General features: G+C 66.6%; 2 protein-coding genes across 2 annotated transcripts in view; one reads left to right on the forward strand and one right to left on the reverse strand.

The window, feature by feature from the left end:
* Positions 1-1,657: 1,657 nt before the first annotated feature.
* NAT8L (N-acetyltransferase 8 like) lies at positions 1,658-10,490 on the forward strand. Its single transcript, XM_030876704.2, has 3 exons — positions 1,658-2,127; positions 3,460-3,624; positions 5,682-10,490. Exons 1-3 carry the CDS (start codon positions 1,752-1,754, stop codon positions 6,047-6,049), a joined length of 909 nt encoding a protein of 302 aa, XP_030732564.1. The 5' UTR covers positions 1,658-1,751; the 3' UTR covers positions 6,050-10,490.
* Positions 10,491-12,138: 1,648 nt separating this feature from the next.
* The window catches only part of POLN (DNA polymerase nu), a 156,325-nt gene continuing 150,410 nt past the window's right edge, over positions 12,139-18,053 (reverse strand). Inside the window, exons 22-24 of the mRNA XM_030876705.2 lie at positions 15,974-16,041; positions 13,493-13,554; positions 12,139-12,420 (exon numbers count right to left, since the gene is read on the reverse strand). Of these exons, the coding sequence (XP_030732565.2) occupies positions 12,241-12,420; positions 13,493-13,554; positions 15,974-16,041 (310 nt within the window). The 3' untranslated portion in view covers positions 12,139-12,240. The remainder of the gene's footprint in view (positions 12,421-13,492; positions 13,555-15,973; positions 16,042-18,053) is intronic.

An 18,053-nucleotide genomic window follows, 5' to 3' on the forward strand; every position in this document is an offset into this window, starting at 1 on the left:
GCCTTCTTGGAAGCCCCTTGACCCTCCAGGCCACCAGCTGCCATCACCGCCCCTCCCCCACCCCCTTCTGGGTGTTTCCTTCTTGGACCCCTTGCATGCTGTCCTCTCCGCTCGGACGTGCTTCCTGCCATCCGGCTGGCCATCCTCAGGACGCCTCAGAGCCTAGTCCCGCTGTGTCCAGTCAGTGTCACTCGGCCCCCAGGCAGCACGTGCCCAGGCAGCACGTGGAGGGTTTCTGAATGGATGGATGAGTGCCTCTGAGCTTTTCCGTGATCCCCCTTGGAAGGTCACAATCCGGGCCCAGACAAATCCTGGCATCTCCGAAGCACAGCGTGGGGGTGACTTCCCAGCTTGGCTGGCCCTCCCCCTACGACTTAGCGCTCGGGTCCGGCTTGTGGCCCAGATCAGCTCCTGGGTCCGGGGTCCTCCCTCTTCTCACTCCGCCTGGGTCTCTCAGCGCGACGCCGCGAGGGGTAGTCTCTTTCCTGTCCTCTAGGTGACCACAGCTGCCTCGCTGGGCCCCAACGGGGGCTGAGGGTCCTCAGACCTGGACCCCTAAGCCTCATCTCCACCTGCGCGGGTATGAACTCAGCTCCAGGCTGCCCTGTGGGGTCACCTGCGGAGAACTGGGGCGACGCAGGAAAGGGGATTCTGAGATGCAAGGGGCTGGGTTCGTAAAGTGCAGGGGGCGGGCCTGGGACTACCTGTCCTCCCGCTTTCACCTTCCCCCTCGCCCCCGGCCCGCAGCTTCAGCGGGGCTCGCAGGGACCCGGAGCACGCGCCGAGAGCCCCCCCTGCACCTGCACCGAGATCGTGGGGCGCATGCGCGGACCGAGGAGGGCGGGGGCCGAGCCGGGATGGGTCCTGTGGGTCCCGCATCCCCGCGCCGGCGGTGGGGATCCGGTATCCGAGTGGGGCGTACTGCGCTGCGCTGGGACGCGCTGGGCTGCGGGCGACGTGGGCATCAGACCCCTCTCTGACCGCGTCCCCGTGCCTGCAGCCCGTGCGGCGCCGGGCGCAGGTTCCCAGGGGCGCCGGCCCGGGGAAGCCGGGGCGCCCCCTCCCCAGGACCCCGGCCAGGCGCCGCGTTCAGACAAAGGGGCGGGAGATGGAGATGGAGATGCTTCCGTGACAGCGCCCGGCGGCCGAGGAGGAGGAGGACGAGGGCTGCGGGCTCCGGTGGCGCGGCCCCAGGTCCGGGCGCTCACAGGCCCGCGCTGAGCGGCGGCGGCGCGGGGACGCAGGGGCCAGGCGGGAGGCGCCCAACCCGGAGCCCGCGGAGTGCCCGTTCCGGGCCCGGACCCCGGCCGCACGCTCGCTCGTTCGTCCCCGGCCACCTCGCGGGGCTCGGCCGCTCCGTCGCGCCCCGGGCCGCCCGCGCCGCCCCCTCCCGGCCGCCGCGCAGCGCCCAAGTGTGCCATCGGGCGGGCGCGGAGGCGGCGTCTGCTCCCACCCTCGAGATCACATGGTGACCCTCGGCAGCCAATGCAGTGGACGCTAGGACCCTGCGGGACCCCGGGCGCCGCGACTGCACCGGCGCCGCTGCATTATAAATACTTCTCCAAAATGCGGCGTAGCTCCCTGCGCGCGCCCCGGCCGCCCGCCGCCTCCGCCCCGCGCTCCTGAACAGCCGCCGCCGCCGCTGCCGCCGCCGCCGCGGGTCCGAGGGCGCCGCGCCCTTGCCCTGGGCCCGGGCTGAGCCCGCTCGCAGCCCGGCCCGCGTCCCTGCGCTGCGCCGCCCGGCCGGGTGCATGCATTGTGGGCCTCCCGACATGGTCTGCGAGACGAAGATCGTGGCCGCCGAGGACCATGAGGCGCTGCCGGGGGCCAAGAAGGACGCGCTGCTCGCCGCCGCCGGCGCCATGTGGCCCCCGCTGCCCGCCGCTCCTGGGCCGGCCGCCGCCCCCGCCGCGCCCCCGCCCGCGCCGGGCCCCCAGCCCCTCGGCGGCGCGGGGGGCGCGGAGCCTCCGGAGGGGCGCGGCGTGTACATCCGCGAGATCCGTGCGGCGGAGCAGGAGGCGGCGCGCCGCATCTTCTACGACGGCATCATGGAGCGCATCCCCAACACGGCCTTCCGCGGCCTGCGGCACCACCCGCGCACGCAGCTGCTCTACGCCCTGCTGGCCGGTCAGTGCGCGGGGACCCCGCGGGGAAGGCGGGGTCGGGGCCGCGGCCGGCCGGGCGCACCCCCGCCTGCCGCAGTCTGCGCCCGCCCGGCCCTCTGGGGACGCGCGCGGGACTTCCTCCGGCCCGCTCGCCCCCGCCTCGGGCCCGGGCCTCGTCCTGGGACGGAAGCGGACCCCCGCCCCCCGCCTCGTACGCGCGCGGACACGCACCCGCGCGTTCTGCGGAGGCCCGGGGCGAGGTGGCCCCCCAGCGCTGGGGCCGGCCCGGGCTCGCGGCCAAGGCGCGCCGGGCTGGGGCGTGGGAACCAGTGCGGGCCGGGTACAGGGGCTGCGGGCGGGGAACTGGGGTCTCCACCTGCGTCCCCTTCCTGGTCATCCCGGTGGGGGCGGGGTGACGGCAGGTAGCGCCCGCTGCCGAGGCCCAGCGCCTGGCGCGTGTAACTATATATAATTCGCGGGGCGGGGGAGGCTGCCTCGGCGGCTCTGAGCGCTAATTTATGAGGGGAAGACAGCCGGCTCCCTGGGGTTCCGGGGGAGGGTGTGCGCCGAGGATGCAGAGCGAGGGGGCAGTGGGCCCTCACGGTGGGCGGCCCCGACAGGGGCCTTGGGGCTTTGCCCCTTGAGGCTCTGCCGCGGGCGGGTGGTTCTCCCCATTTCAGAGGTGAGGAGCTTGAGGCTGCGGGGTGGGACTTTCCCAAGGTCACGCAGCAGAGGCACTTTCGCTGCAGGCACGTCTGCATCCTGGTAGCCTAGGCTGGAAGCAGTTTCCCCCTGGCCCCTGTCCTCGCAGCACCCAGAGGCTGGCCCAGGGAGGGCTCTTGGCTGGGGCCCTCCTGCTGGAAGGCGGGGCCCCCACTTCCCAAGGGTGGGACGGCCTGCAGATGCCTGGCCAGGCAGCTCTTTGGCCCCCTCCGCCGCCCCGCCCCGTGTGGGCCAGGCTGTGGACAGAGCCCCTTCCCCAGCTAGCGGGCCGGGGCGATGGGCAGGGGCCACCCCTCAGTAGCCCTGTCCTGGGCTGTGCCCGCCAGCTATTGAGGGCAGCCTGCCCAGAGGCCACTGCGGTGCTCAGCGTATTAAGAAATCCTATGATGTCAGGTTATAAAGGTAACGCGTCCTATGGTGAGAAGTTTGATAATAGGGAAAAGTAGGAGGAGCAGCCGCGATGTTCTTTGCTCTTCCGGAGAAAACAGGCCTGGCGCATTTGGCATGGTCTCTCTCTGCGCATGTCCCTCACTGGCTTACTTACCAGGGGCTGGCGGGCCGCTGGTCTGCGGGGCTGTCCCCACGGGCTCTGCGCCACCGACCACTCACCGGGCGCCACCTCTCCCCGCAGCGCTCTGTTTCGCCCTGACCCGCTCGCTGCTGCTGACGTGCCTGGTGCCGGCAGGGCTGCTGGGCCTGCGTTATTACTACAGCCGGAAGGTGGTCCTCGCCTACCTGGACTGCGCGCTACACACAGACATGGCCGACATCGAGCAGTATTACATGAAGCCCCCTGGTGAGTCCCGGGGGTCTCTGGACTCCTCCTCCCCCCTCCCCCCTCCTGCCCTTCCTGCTGGCAGAGCTGCCCCCAGCGCAGCAACCTCGGGGCGGGCCTGGGGCAGGGGCTGGGCATAGGTCAGCCTGGGCTGGGGCACCCCCGTGACCCGAGGCTTCTGGGTGCCCAAGGGCTCTGGCCGCAGGCTGGCAGGCGCTGGGGTTGGCAGGACCAGGCCCTCTGCCCTGAGTATGGCCGGGCTTCCGAGGGCAGGGCTCTGAGTGGCCTGAGCTGGCCCTGGGCCATGGGGTCCTGGCCCCGCTGTTTGTGCTGCCCTGGTGCTTCATGGGGGGAAGGGGGTCTTTCTCACCTCTCTCCGGTCCCATTCGGCTGCCTTGTTGGATCCTGGGCCGGCCTGGAATGCTAGGGCCCTGTGTGGCAGAGGGCCATATGGTGGGGAGAGGGCAGAGAGCACGCTGGGGCAATGAGGACCCTAGGAGAACAGGGGTCCCACTTCTGGTCTCTGGGCCACTTAGTAAGCCCAGGGTCTCGCCCCGACCCTGGCCTTCTGTAGAGGGAGGGGCTGGGACCTGGTCTGCAGCCATTCTTTACTCTCCAGGCTGGCCTTGAGGCAGGGTGGGTCCTGGGAGGCAGGGTCCTGCTTTTCTCCATGCCTGGAGCTGGGGCATGAGGGCCTTCCAGGTGCAGGAAGGTCCCTGAGGAGAGGGACAGAGTGCGCCTGGTTGGTGAGGGTCTAGCAGCATCCTGGTGGGTGCCAGGGAAGAGCAGTGGGGACAAGAGAGGCGAGGCGTCCTGGAGCAGCGGTGACATGCTCTGGCCCGGCCAGCTCCTGCGCGCTGGTGGCTGGTCCTTTCCCCGCCCCGAGGCTGCCTGGCTGGCCTTGGGCACCTTTGGCTCTCCTTGACCCTTTCCCAAGCCCAAACAAAGCATCTTATCAGCCTCCATGGAGCTCTGGCTTCAGCCTGGCTCCCCCCAGGACGGGAGGGGACAGAAGCGTGAGACCCACCTGGCACCAAAGCCCAGGCCGCAGGAGCAGAAGAGGGGTTGGGGCCCAGCGTGGCCCTGCCCTCATTGGAGTGCAGTGTCCTTGGGTGTGAGATGGGGGGCTGGGCCCTGCTCGCCCCTCCTGAGATGTCTGGTGGGTGTGCAGGAAGATCCCGCAGGGGCAGAGAGGCTGGACAGCGGCTGGTGGGGCCGTGCTGGACTCGTGGGAGCTGCTCCCACAACGGGGGAACCAAGGCCTGGGGAGGCACGAGGCTCCCAGGACTGTGCTGACCTCTGACCTGGGCCCGGGCAGGTTGGGAGAGCCTGAAATCCCGGACAGTGGGCAGGTCAGCCAGTGGAGGGGGCGGTCAGCTCCTTCCTGAGCTCGGGCCACGTGCCCGGTCTCAGTCTTGGGGTCTGACGGTGAAGGAGACAGGAGACTGCCCGGCAGAGTTGACGGACTGCTGGGGGCCGCGTTGGCAGATGTGGTAGTGGGGGACCCCCAGGCGTAGGGCGGTGAAGAGTTCTTCCGGGCGGGGGTCCGGGGAAGGAGCGTTAGCGGGGGAGGGTTTGGCCACTGCAGGAGGGAGGCTGGGGCGGGGGCCTGGGGGGTGGCTGGCGGGAGGACACGGCAGTGGAGGCTGGCGTGGCAGTGGAGGCTGGCGTGGCCGTGGGTAGGGCGTGTGCAGGCTGGGCTCCTCGGAACAGGCACTGCCCCCTGGCCTTGCCTCCTGTAGCCCCTGGGCCCTGGGCCCCCAGAGGAGATGGCTCTCCCCGTGGCCTGTGCCCTGCAGGCCCCTCCCCTCTGGTCTTCACTCCTCTGTCCCTGTTGCTCCCTCATCTCCCTGAGGTCTTCCCCCTCCTCCTCCTGCCCTGCGTGGGGCCGCGATTGGTCTGGGCCGGGGGTGGGGACGGCTGGCCTGAGCACAGGGCTGGCTGCCCAGCCTCAGGCCCAGGGTCAGGGAGGCTCCAGGGCTGCTGCGGGCAGCAGGCAGATTGGGCCTGGCTCCCTCTGCCGGGGTGGCTGTGTCATGCAGTAGTGCCCGTGGCCCTGACCGCCCCGTTCCCCGCAGGCTCCTGCTTCTGGGTGGCCGTGTTGGATGGCAACGTGGTGGGCATCGTGGCAGCGCGGGCCCACGCGGCGGACAACACGGTGGAGCTGCTACGCATGTCGGTGGACTCACGCTTCCGTGGCAAGGGCATCGCCAAGGCGCTGGGCCGTAAGGTGCTGGAGTTCGCCCTGGTGCACAACTACTCTGCGGTAGTGTTAGGCACGACAGCCGTCAAGGTGGCCGCCCACAAGCTCTACGAGTCGCTGGGCTTCAGGCACATGGGCTCAAGTGACCGCTACGTGATGCCTGGCATGACCCTCTCGCTGGCCGAGCGCCTCTTCTTCCAGGTCCGCTACCACCGCTACCGCCTGCAGCTGCGCGAGGAGTGACCGCCACCCACCTGCCCGCTGCCCCGCCCACCGCTCCGTCCGCCTGTGCCCTCCTGCCCGCCGCCCGGGCCGCTTTCAGACGCTCACCTTGGCGTTTGTGTTGGGTTTTTCCTTTTTCGGCACCACACGGTTCTTTGGCTGGTTCTTGGGGGGGTGCGGGGCCGTTGCTCATCCGTGACACTTGGGGAGGTGGGTTGTTCCCAGCCACGCCCCTTGCCCTCCCCAGTCTGCTGGGGCCGCATCCTGAAGAGTGACAGCGTGGACCACCGCGAGCCCACGCGGCTGCCCGGCCCTGGCGCGAGGGGCCCCTTCCAGCCCACCCCCGGGGTGGGGGCGGGCCCAGCCTTGCCCACCAAGCACAGAGCCTCTGTAGTGAGGCCCCCGCCCGGCAGACCCCTGGCCGCCAGCCAGGCGGTGGCTCAGCCGTCAGTCCCTAGCAGGTGTGGCCTGCTGCACCGGCCGGCCACTGCCCCACGGGGCGCCGAGCTGGCTGCGGGCCCGCTTTGCTCTGTGCATGCTGAGGCCGTGGCCTGGCTGCAGCATGCCGCATGCCCACAGCCTCCCGCCCCCTGCCCTGCCTGGACTGGACCCAGACTGGTGAGCGCCCCCAGCCCCAGCCCAGCCTCTTGGGAGGCCTGACTGTCCACCTTGCCCCTTGCTTCACCCAGTTCAGCTTTGCTTTGACATCGGATCACCTGTCTTTCCTTTCGGTACCTGCCCCTCCTCCACCCGGGCTTTGCCGATGGGTGGCATTGCCCAGGTGTGGTTCCCATGGCAACATGTTGTACAGCCGTGGTCAGGGCCCTTCAGGAGAGCAGGGTAGGAGGCAGTCACGGGGTCATCTCTCCCCCAGTGCCAACTTGATCCCGGTGGCCTCCCCCAGACCTCCCTGAGGACCTCCTGCCTTGCGGCTGACGGGCTCTGTCCTGTGAATCTTACCGACCCAGGCTGCTGCCTGCACCACCGAGCCCGCAGCTTCTCCCAGCCTGAAGCCGACCTATTTTTTAATAAGTTATTTAGACAGAATAGCACTCTGCATGACTTTAATTCTTGGGACAAAACGGTAGTTTATACCTTCACACACACACACACACACACACACACACACACACACACACCTGTGTGGTCTAGAATGCACTATTTCTGGCCCAGTTGGGTGGGGGTGGGTGGCCGGGTGGGTGGAGGGTTTCAGTTTGGAATCTGGAGGGAGACCCTGACTTCACATAATTTCCCCCAAAGAGCATTCCTGCTTTGTGAGGAGGCTCCGGGCTACCCCTGTCGAGCTCTCGTGTTGCAGGACGGAGGGCAGGATGGGAGCAAGTTCCTGGCAGCCTCCCAGTGCAGGAGTTCACTGTGGGCTCTGGGAGACCTGTGCCTCCACCCTCTCCTTCTTGAGGTCTCAGGCAGCGGCCTTTGGGTGCGGGGGTGGCCCAGAGGGGGAGAGGAAGGCGGTGGTTGGCAGTGCCCGCACATCCAGCTGTAAGCCCGGACCTCGCCTGGTGGCAGGAGGGCAGAGATGCCCGCCAAGACCCCCTTATTTGGGGATTTGGGGGAGGGGAAGTGGCAGGCGTCCTGGGCCACTGAGCTGGGTCCCGCGCGCGGGACCGTGGAGGGAGCATTCTTAAAGAGGCGCTTTGGAAGTAAGCAGATGGACGGAACAAGCCTAGTTTCCTGAGGGGCCTTTTGTGCTGTCAGCAACTGAGGTACTTGCAGAACACTGTACAGACCCCGTGCTCCCCTGCACACTCCCCGGTGGCGCCCGGCCCCGCTCGGGGGTGGGAATTTTGTAGACTGTACAGAAATCGGTACCTATTTTCTTGCAGCTCTCAGATTTTGTTAATCCGGATTATACAGACAGACGTAAAGCGTTTAGCAAAACGGAAAACAAACAGTTGTGCCTTTTTCCTCTTTCTGTTTGCTTCGGTGTCGGCTTGGGGTGGCCTTAGTTGGCGTGGGGCAAGTTGGGGCTGCAGCTGACCTGAGGCCTGGCCGGGTGGGAAGGGCAGGCGGGGGCCCATGACGTCCGCGTGGTGGGTCGTGTCTTGTCAGGTGTCAGGCGGTGGCACTGGGACGCTGCCAGCTTCCTCTGATCCTGTGCCTTTGGGCCTCCCGTCCCTGGGGCGGGGCCCGTGGGTGGGGCCGCCGGAGCCCCCGGGCTGCCCACGTCTGCTGGCATCGACCGAAGTGCCTCTCTGGTGATGATTCTGGCAGTGGTGTGGCCCCTCCCGTCCTGCTGGTGTCTGTCGATGCTGCGTCCTCCCCGCGCCCCAGTCGGTGGCCCGGAGGCTGGTGCGTGCTGGCTGGGCTCTTGACCTTTCCTTATGCCCTCTTGCTGCTGCCAGGAGAGATGCCAGGAGGGGTGTGGCAGGGTGGCCATGTGTCCGGAACTCTGCTGTCCAGCTGCTGCCTGGCCCCTGAGGTGGGCAGAGGCACCTATGTGCCCCAGGCTGGGTGCTTGCTGAGCCCAGGTCAGGACCCTTGCCCGGCCGGCGTGCGGCTCCCGGGCTCCTGGGGAGCACGGGGGGCAGGTCTCCCGTCCTCCCCCAGCCTGGGAGCTGACTGCTCCACAAACATGCACTGAGATGTGAATTTTATACCTTTGTAGAAATTCTGATGTTACTTCTTCTACCTCTGTGAAGCGTCCTCCTGGGGTCCTGCCCAGTGATGCGTCTGAGCAGCTTCTCTGCACTGGGCGGCCCTGCGCCCCCTCCCCTCCCTGCTGGCTCCTGGGCCTTCCCAGACTGGAAAGCCAGCCCTGGGCCCGGCACCCGTGCTCAGGGGTCGGGCTTCCAGGGCTTCTGTTGTCTGTGTCTGGAGCGGAAAGCGGGAGGCAGAGCGCTCAGGATGTCTGCGTTAGATGAGCCTGGAACACAGGCCCGATGGGCACGTCCAGGCAGTGGGATCCAGGGCAGCTGAAGGCTCCAGCACCTCTGGATGGCCCAGTGCCACCAGGGTCCTGGCATGTGGCTGGCGGGCCATCCCAGGGGTAGCTCCCCCTGCCCAGGTATGGGCTCTTCAGACAGCTGGCCCCCGACGGTGGGCAGCCAGGGTGGGTGGTGTGCGTGTGTTGAGGCCAGCCAGGTGGCCCGGCCCCAGGAAGGGCCGTGGCAGCGTCTCCCACCTGGTACCTCCATCGTGTCCGGCCTGGCCTGCCCCTGCTGCCCTTGGGTGGAGCGGGGGAGGGACGGGGGGCAGAAGGCTTGGGCTGGGAGGCCACACGATCCTGGGGCGGCCCCCACCCTGCTCTGTGTGTCCTTTCTCAGGTGGCCCCTCTGGCATCGGGCAAGTGCTTGGGAGGCTCTCTGGGCCACAGGGCCTGGCTCTGGCCTCTGGGAGGCATGTTGACACTTGTGGGTGTGGGTCTTTGCCCGTCCTCGGGTGCTGGGCACACCGCTGGGGCCGCCTTCCTGTCAGTGTCTGGGGGATGGCTGGACAGTGGCCCCAGGCCTTGGGAGCCTGCTGCCTTTCCCTGGCCATGTCCTCCGTGTTCCTGCTGCTCCTGTGTCTGTTTGAAGCCGCTTCTGTGAATCATTTTGGCCACAGGCTGTGTACCTGTGCTGGTGGCCCTCTGGCCGAGGCTTTTGGGTTCGAGTTCTGGGCTGGGTGTGGGGCAGATCCTGGACTGTGTTTGCTCCATGGTGCCAAGGACAGGCTCTCAGTGATGGCGTGAGGTCCACTGACAAGTGGGCTGCCCGGGGTCAGGGAGGGGAGCCCCAAGCTAACTGTTGTTGGATGTGGTTTTTTAACAGCAATAATTAGCCGTTTTGGAGAAGGGGTGTGCCTGTGTGTGCGCATGTGTGCCTGTGGGTACGCGCACACGTGTGTGCCTCTGCGTGTGTGCGTGTGTGCGTGTGCAGGGAGGAAGCCTGGGGGCCGAGGGCCTGCTCTGGCTGGGAAGGGGCAGCCGGGAGGTGCTCGTGGTGCGGCTGGCCTGAGGCCTCGTTCGTGCTCCTTCTTCGGACCCAGCGGACCTTGAATCTAGCGCTCCTTCCTCCCTGGCCAGGGGTGCCGGACGGCCTGTGTGAAGGGGGTGACCAGGATGAGCTTTTGCCCAGCTCTCTGGCCGTGTGGGGAGGGTGGCAAGGGCAGTGACACTCAGCCAGACTGGCCGAGATCAGATCTGTTGGACCACGGCTGCCGTGGACGCGGTGTCCTTGGGCAGGCAGAGCCCAGAACGTGTCATGGTGGCTGGTTTCACTTACTGTGTTTACCGTTTGTGAGCCCAGGACTGACGCGTCTGTCCTGACATCCCAGGATGTACCAAACAGCCCCCGAGAGGGCCCGGAGGGGCCGTGCACTGCGTCCAGAGGAGACAGGCTGCAGGGCTGGGGAGAGGGTCCCAGGCTTCCTGTGCGTGTGTGAGCGACGGGAGGGGCCGGGAGCAGTGTCCCTCCGCCTGCCCAGCCCCCAATGCTGCTGTTTTTCAATAAAACCGGAGTTGATGGAACCGGGCTCCATGCTTTCTTGAAGTGTCGTCTGCGCAACGCTGGGCCAGGAAGGGCTGCTTTCCTGGAGATGCTGGGCCCCTCCTCCTGGAGGCTGGAGCAGGTGCCTGGGTGACCTGTGGGCTGAGAGGCCCCCGTTTTTGTGTCAGCAGCCCCGGCCGGGCTCTCCTGCAGGCCTGGGGGTCTGCCTGTCTGTCTGACGCCTCCTTGGAGCAGGTCGGCTCTGAGGGATGCCATGAGGTGTGGGACCCCCAGTGTCTGTAAGGAAGGGAGGGTGATGGGATGGGGGTGTCAGGCTGGAGAGCAGGGCACGGGGGTGGGGCAGGGACGTTGGGGCTCAGGGTGGACATACACCCAGCCGTGTCCAAAGGCTCCTGCAGCCCACCCAGCATGGACGGCTCTCCACAGCAGGCCTTCCCCGGCTGCGCTCTCCTGCCCTGGCCCGGCTTCTGGGTGGGAGGGAACGTCCTCGCAGGGTCCATCCACCCCCCAGCCCCGAGGGTGTCAGGCGTGTTCCCTTCTCGCGGGTCCGACTGGGACGCTCTGGGACGTGCCCACCCCACGTGGCTTCCCCCCACAAGGCACACGGCGGTCCGCGCTGGCCCAGAGATGTCAGCTCCCAAGGATGGTCGTTTGCTTGAGTGAGATGCTCCTTGTGAAGCCCGGCAGTGGTCTTGCTTCTGAGGTGACAGAGCATGAAGACAGGCTGCCACTCAGACATACGGACACACAACAGAGGCAGTGGCGTGGAGGGCCCTGGCAGCTCTCCAGGTTCTGGAATGTTCTATCACATGGCGGTGACGAGATCTTGAAGCCATGAGAAGAACGGGCCTGGGCATGATAAACTGTGACGATCCACGTCACTCAGAAAAGATGATGCCATGTCCCGTGGGCTCTAGTTGCCATTAAACAGGAGCAGAGTCCACAGCCGGTGGGGGGGTGGGGACCCGTGCCCACTCCTGGAGCTGCATCTGGGCCCTGTCAACATGCTCGCCCTGCCCTTGGGTAGGCGCTGCACCCACTTGGAGGGTGGCATGCGGAGCCTGGACCCAGACCAGGGTCTGGGAATGGGGCCCCGGGATGAGACAGGCGGCTGGGCAGTGGTGCGGGGCAGGGTCGGGGGGAGCCCAGCTGCAGTCCTGCTGGGACACCTGTCCCAGTGAGGTGACCTTCCCCTGCCTCAGTGTCCCCACCATGCCAGGGGGTGGCACCTCTGTCACAGGCTGCTGCTGTGAGGCTCCAGGGGTGCACGGGCCATGCCCTCCCTCGGCCCTGGGGGTCTGTGAGAACCAGCTCGCGTGGACACCTGGCCGGCGAGCACCTGTGCATGGGCCCCTCTGGCCCTCAGGAGGGCGGTCAGGCTGTGATCTCTGGCCAGTACGTCACTGCCCCGGCCCTGGAGGCCCTGGGAGCTAGGCTGCTGGCAGCTCCTGGGCACCCGCGAGGTGGTGAGCAGCTGTCAGCCTGGGGCAACCTAGGGCTGGGCCACTCCTGCCTGGGGTGCTTGCCCTGGCTGTGCCCAAGCGGCCGAGAGCTGCACACATGGCGTATCCCACCCAAGGGAAGAATTCACGCGGACAGGGCCGAGCACATTCACAAGAGGCGTTTACTCCGGGGGGGCACACAGCTGCCCCAGCTCCAGAGGGAAGGTGGCCCTAGCCGAGTACCAAGCGCTCGACTCTGACCTTGGGAAGGCCACACAGCGGGCTGGTGGAAACCAGTTCTCTTCCCCGCTGTTGCCTGGGGCTACAGACCAAATGAAGGCGAAAAACATGTGCACGGGGGTAGGCGCTCGGGGGCCGGCGGTGGCCGGGCGGTTGCTTGGAGACTCGGCAGGACGGTGGTGGGGTCACGGGCCGGGGCCTCCTGCAGTGGTGCCAGGTGTCCCCACGAGCGGCCGACACTCAGGCTCACCTTCAGGGGCACCTGCGGGTGGCAGCCAGAGGTGAGCGCCAGACCTTCCCAGCCACCGCCCAGACCCCCACGCGGGCAGCCACTTGCCCCAAGACACACAATTAGACACGGCCACAGCAGCTCAGCTACGGACAGACGCACACTCGCACACGCTCACACGCACACACGGCACCAGGTAAACGGGCTCACCGCACACCCACCCTGTCACGATGCCTCGACCTTGTGTGAACCCCCCTCACCAGCCAGGGCCCCTGTGCAGCAAGGAGCTTGTCGGGACTGGCCAGGCAGGGGGCTCTGGCATAGGGAGGTGTGTCCTGGGGCCACCTGGGGTCCCCCAGGGGGATCAGCTGATTTCAAGAGGTGCAGAGGAGTCTGGAGAGCCCTCCTAGGGACCTGATCCTGAGAGCACCCTTGACCACGGCTCAAGAGCTCCCTCTCGACGGGAGGGGGCCGCTCACAGCTGCAGCCCCCTGCCACTTGCAGGGCTACTAGTGGGGTGAGGTGGGGCTTCTTGGGCTCCTGGGGACCTCGGGTCCCCCACGTCTCCACCTGCCACAGGAGCAAACGCCAACCACTCCAGAACACGGGAGTTCCCGTCCTTGGCTGGGCCTGTGTGGGCGCTGCTTCATGCTGCCAAGCTGCCGCCCGCAGGGCGAGGTGAGGGGTGAAGTTAACGGTGGGATGGGTGCAGGGGCCCCAGGGGCACAGAGCATGGCTGCTTCCACGGCAGGGAGGAGGGAGCGACCATGGGACGAGGGGCAAGCCATCCTTCCCTGCAGCCTTTCCAGGAGCTCCAAGGTGCTTGTTGACCCTGTGCGGCCCATGTGCAAGACTTCAAGGACTCTCACCTCCTTGTTACTCCTCCACCTTCCCCACCACCCTGGGGGAGCTTGGACCCGAAGGTCTTCCTGGTGGGGACCTGGAGCCCCTCTGAGAGCCAACAGCCAGCAGTCTGGCTGGGACTGGCTTGGCACGTCCAGGTGCACCTGGGGCAGGTGGTGGTGGCCTGGGGGGAGGGCTGATGAATTCCTCCCTCACGCCCGGCCCTGCCCGGCCCCGCCCAGCTCCTGCCCCGCCCCCTCACCTGCAGCTGCAGCTCCACCGCCGGCACGTGCTGCAGGGCCTCCATGGTTCCCCTGACGAGGGCTGGGACAAAGGCAAGACAGAGGGGCAGCCCGAGCCTGCCTGGCAGAGCTGGCGCCAGGAGGACACCCGGGCCCCAGCCCCCAGAATCCCCGGTTCTCCCAAGTCCACAGTCATGGTCACCTGTACTGGTTGCTCTGGCAGCCACTGCGGCTCTCCCCGACTGGTCCCAACTCCCACTGGCACGTGCTTGAAGGCGCCTTAACGGGCCCCAACAGTGGGTGCCGCGAGCAGGGCCCTCGGGTCCGAAGCGTCGCTGTAGCCCCGCCCACACGCTTGTCTGCAGCTGCGGGCCCCCTGTGCCAACCCCACCCCCCCGCCCCGGGTGGCCAGGCCAGGCAATCCCGCTGGCCCGAGCAGCCCGGGCAGGACGACCTGTGCCTCCGCCGAAACCCCTGTGAAGTTTCACGTGCCCGTGACGCTGCAAGGACAACTCCATGGCACTGGGGGCTGGGCCGGGAGCAGCCCGGCGGGAGGGGCTGGCTGGCTCAGTGTTCCTCAGGGTTTGCTCTAAGTTATCTGACATTTCAGTACAAAGATCGCCAAAGGAACGCCCAAGGAATGGGCAGAGGCTGCCTTGTCCTCTGTCCTCCGCGGCCTCAGGGGTCCCTGGCTGACTCGCGGGGGCACGGGGCCTGGGGTGTCTGACGCAGGATCAGCTGCTGCCCGAAGGCCTTGCTACCCTCTCTGTGCTTGCAGAGGGACACTGGTGTGGCCGGGGAGTGGGGAGTCACTTGCTGTGGCTCCTGGGTCCGGCTGTGGGGAGGTGGGCGGGCAGCGTGGGCCCAGCCCACTCTAGGGGAGCACTGCAGAGGGCCCGGCCTCCCTGGGGAGCTGCAGGGTGTCCAGGTGCTTCTAATTGGAGGAGTCGGACCCTGACACCCCCTCACTGGGTGTGCAGACAACGCCAGGTCCTCCTGTGTATCCCCTCCGTTGTGCGACTGACTAAACGAGTGACCCCGAGTAACCACTGGGCAGAGGGGTGGTGGCAGTCGGGCAGAGCTGGCTCTCTCCCAGGCCTCTCCCTGAGGTGACCCGTGTCCCCGGCCTGCACCATATGGCCCATGAGGGCAGGGTCCCTGGGCTGGGGGCCCCAGAGCCCCATCCTGGGTCTGCCCTTTGGGCCGCCATCAGGTGTGTCCTGACCACCCAGCATTTCAGAGATGGCAGCCAGCCCCGGCCCACACCGGGTTCACCTGTCTCGTGGTCCGTGGCTGGGTCGAGACCCCAGAGCTCTCCCAGCACAGCGCCAGGTGGTGCCTCTGAGTGCTGGCCTGTGGCCGAGGCCCCTGCATCCCTCAGGGAGCCGCAGGGAGCAGAGCCTCGATGCCTGCCTGAAACAGTTAGCAGTTGCCCCCAGGATGAACGGGAACTGGACTGTTCCTAAGACGGCTCCCTCCAGATGTAGGACTTTTTCTTTCCTTTTTAACCAGCAGCTGAGCACCCGCCAATTCCATCAAATGGTTTGTTTCAGGCCCATTATTTCCAAACAGATTTCAAATGATGATGTAGGATGGGCCCCCCTGTAGAATGAGGCCCTGTGTAGGATGGGGCCCTGTGTAGGATGGGGCCCGGTGTAGGATGGGGCCTGGTGTAGGCTGAAGCCCCGTGTAGGCTGAAGCCCCGTGTAGGACAGGACCCTGTGTAGGATGGGGCCCTGCTATGGGTTGGTTTCCCAGCTGTAAGATGGAGGTGTGTGTAGGCTGGGGCGCTGAGGACAGTGGTCTCACCACTTTTCAGGGCAGGTCTCTGCAGGTGGTGGCGGAGCTGGGGGAGGGCTTGGCCAGTTGTCACTTGGGAGCTGGCTGGGAGGCTGGTACCCAGCCCTAACGCCCAGCCCTGTACTCTCTCCACCCTCGGCCACCTCCCTCACAGGCCCTGCAGGGCCTAGAAGGACCAGGGCCCTAGGGCTCCTGCTCTCACTAGAGAGGCAGAAGAGAGGCCCCCATGCCCACTGCAGTGGTAGTTGTTTAGGGGAGGACTCCTGCCCAACCTGAGGACTGAGTCGGGGACAGGTGGTCTCTAGCTTCAAAGAATCCCGGAGGGCTCACAGCGGGTGGTGCCTGTCGCGGGGCAGGGTGGGACCCAGGCTTGGAGTCTGTGCTCAGCCTGTGGGCCTCAGCCACCCCGATGCTCCAGCACTAACCCTGCTGCCGGCCCCACCGCCTGGCTCCCGCCGGCCTGGGGTCCCAATGTCGCCCCCATCCTTCCGGGGCCCCTGGGGCTGATGCAGGGCCCCCAGTAGGGCACTTACCGTTCCCCTGGCCAGGGAATGGCTGTCCAGACCTCTCAAGGGCCCCCAAACAAGGCTGGCCCTTCTGCAGGGGGCACACAGCAGGTGCAGGGAGGGGGCCTGTGAGCCCCCAGGGAGATACTGTAACTATTCGTGACACAGAAACAACCCTGGCTCCTCTGGGCTCACCTGCAAACTCAGGAATCTGTGAATCCTCCACTTCAAACAGCAGCTCGTCGTGAATCTGGGCAACCAACCTGCAAGACATGCGGTAGAGGGAGTCACCCCCGTGCGTGGGCCTTCCGTGCTCTGTCCCTGCCTGTGACAAGGGGCGCGTGGGGGGCATGTGCACGGGGGCACGTGGGGCACTGCCCGGTGCTGGCCAATCCGCCTAGGTTTTGGCACAAGGTGCCCGTGAGGATGTGGCTCGGTGGGGAGTGAGAGGACCCAGGCAGGGGCTGGTGGGCGGGGGTCACGGCACCGTCACCAGGACAGCCTGCAGAAGGAGAACACAGGTTAGAATGATGCATTGGAGGCAGAGGGCCCAGGATAAGAGGGTCCGGGCGACCCCCTGCCCCCCACAACCTAGGGAGCCTGACGAGGACACAGTGGGGCTGAGTATTTTGAGGAAGAAGAGCCCCCCTTGGACCATCGCGGGGGCAGGGGCTCTACTCGAGGCCATTCTGCAGGCACAAGACCCCAGCATGTCCCTGCTCCTGGGTCCTGGCCCACGGCCTGGGCACCTTGCTGCTGCCCTCCTGGCCACTCCCTGTCCCCGAGACACCACGCTCCCCGCCTGGGTCTGGGCCCAGGGCTGAGCTCCAGGGGAGGAGTCAGCACTCACTCCAGCCCACTCCGCTGGACAAGTCCTTGCTCGATGCCCCACTTCTCTGAGCCCCCTCAGGCACCCCCTTGAGGGGTGTCTGTCCCCACCTGCCTCTGGGTGAGGAAGAGGGGGGGGGGTGTGGACGCTGCAGTGGAAGGAGGTGTGTAGGCAACAAAAGTGCTGCTGAGGGGCAGGGCTCCTGGGAGGACGCAGACTCAAGCGCCAGGGACTGGCAGGTGCGCATGTGTGCATGGGGTGGGGATGGAGGAGGGGGACACCCCAGGGATCGGCCCTGGAAGCTGTTCCTTGGCCGCACAGAACACGGTCTGCAAGGATCTGGCCAGCATGGGCCAGGCGTGCCCCGCGCTTAGAAGGTAGGATCTGGGGGCTTCCCTGGTGGCGCAGTGGTTAAGAATCTGCCTGCCAATGCAGTGGACACGGGTTCAAGCCCTGGTCCGGGAAGATCCCACATGCCGTGGAGCAACCAAGCCTGTGCGCCACAACTACTGAGCCCGCGAGCCACAACTACTGAAGCCCATGCAGCTAGAGCCCGTGCTCTGCAACAAGAGAAGCCACCGCAATGAGAAGCCCGCTGCACCGCAATGAAGAGTAGACCCCGCTCGCCACAGCTAGAGAAAGCCTGCATGCAGCAACGAAGACCCAACGCAGCCAACAATAAATAAGTAAAATAAATAAATTGATTAAAAAAAAGAAGGTAGGATCTGGGTTGGCTTCTGACACCTACTGGGGGCTGTGACCTCAGACCCGGTGCCAGCCCCTCCTTGGGGCGGACGAAGGAGGCTCGCCCTGTGCACTCAGGGAGGGGGGAGGCGTGGTGCAGGATGGTCTTGAGGGCCTGTAGCCCTCAGGGAGGGTAAGCATGTGGGGGGTGGGGGGGCATGTGCTCTGCCCTCTGTGTGACCTGGTCTCTGCCTCTAGGACACTGCTTCCGAGGGAAGGGACCATGTCCTGTCCTTGTCACCGTACAGCCTGTGCACACTTGTCACCGTACTGCCTGTCCACGGCAGGCAGAGGCAGCGCCTGGCAGAGCTGTGGGCCCAGGGGCACCAGGGAGCTGGGGCTGCACAGGGAGGGGAGGCGAGGCCCCCGGACAGGGGTCACCACAGTGGTGAGTCCGGCCGGGCGCAGGGAGCAGTCTTCAAGCCCAGTGCAGAGACGGACTGTGCCGGCGCTTTCAGAAGCTGTGCAGGACTTTGCAACCGAGAAGCACAGAGCTCTACCCTGAACCACTCTCCCCTTTTCTCTGTTGCTGGGTCGGGGGGAGATGAGGCTGTGTCCCCAGCCGCCTGCGGTGGGTACCCCCCAGCTCCCAGGAAGGCTCTTGAAAGGGCTGGCGTGCCGGGGGACGGGGGCAGGTACCCTTTCTAACACCACTACCTTCTCCTTTTGCCTGCCATGCGCTGTGATGGCTGGAGTGGCCAC

This window comes from Globicephala melas, chromosome 5, assembly GCF_963455315.2.
Source record: "Globicephala melas chromosome 5, mGloMel1.2, whole genome shotgun sequence".
NCBI lineage: Eukaryota > Metazoa > Chordata > Mammalia > Artiodactyla > Delphinidae > Globicephala > Globicephala melas.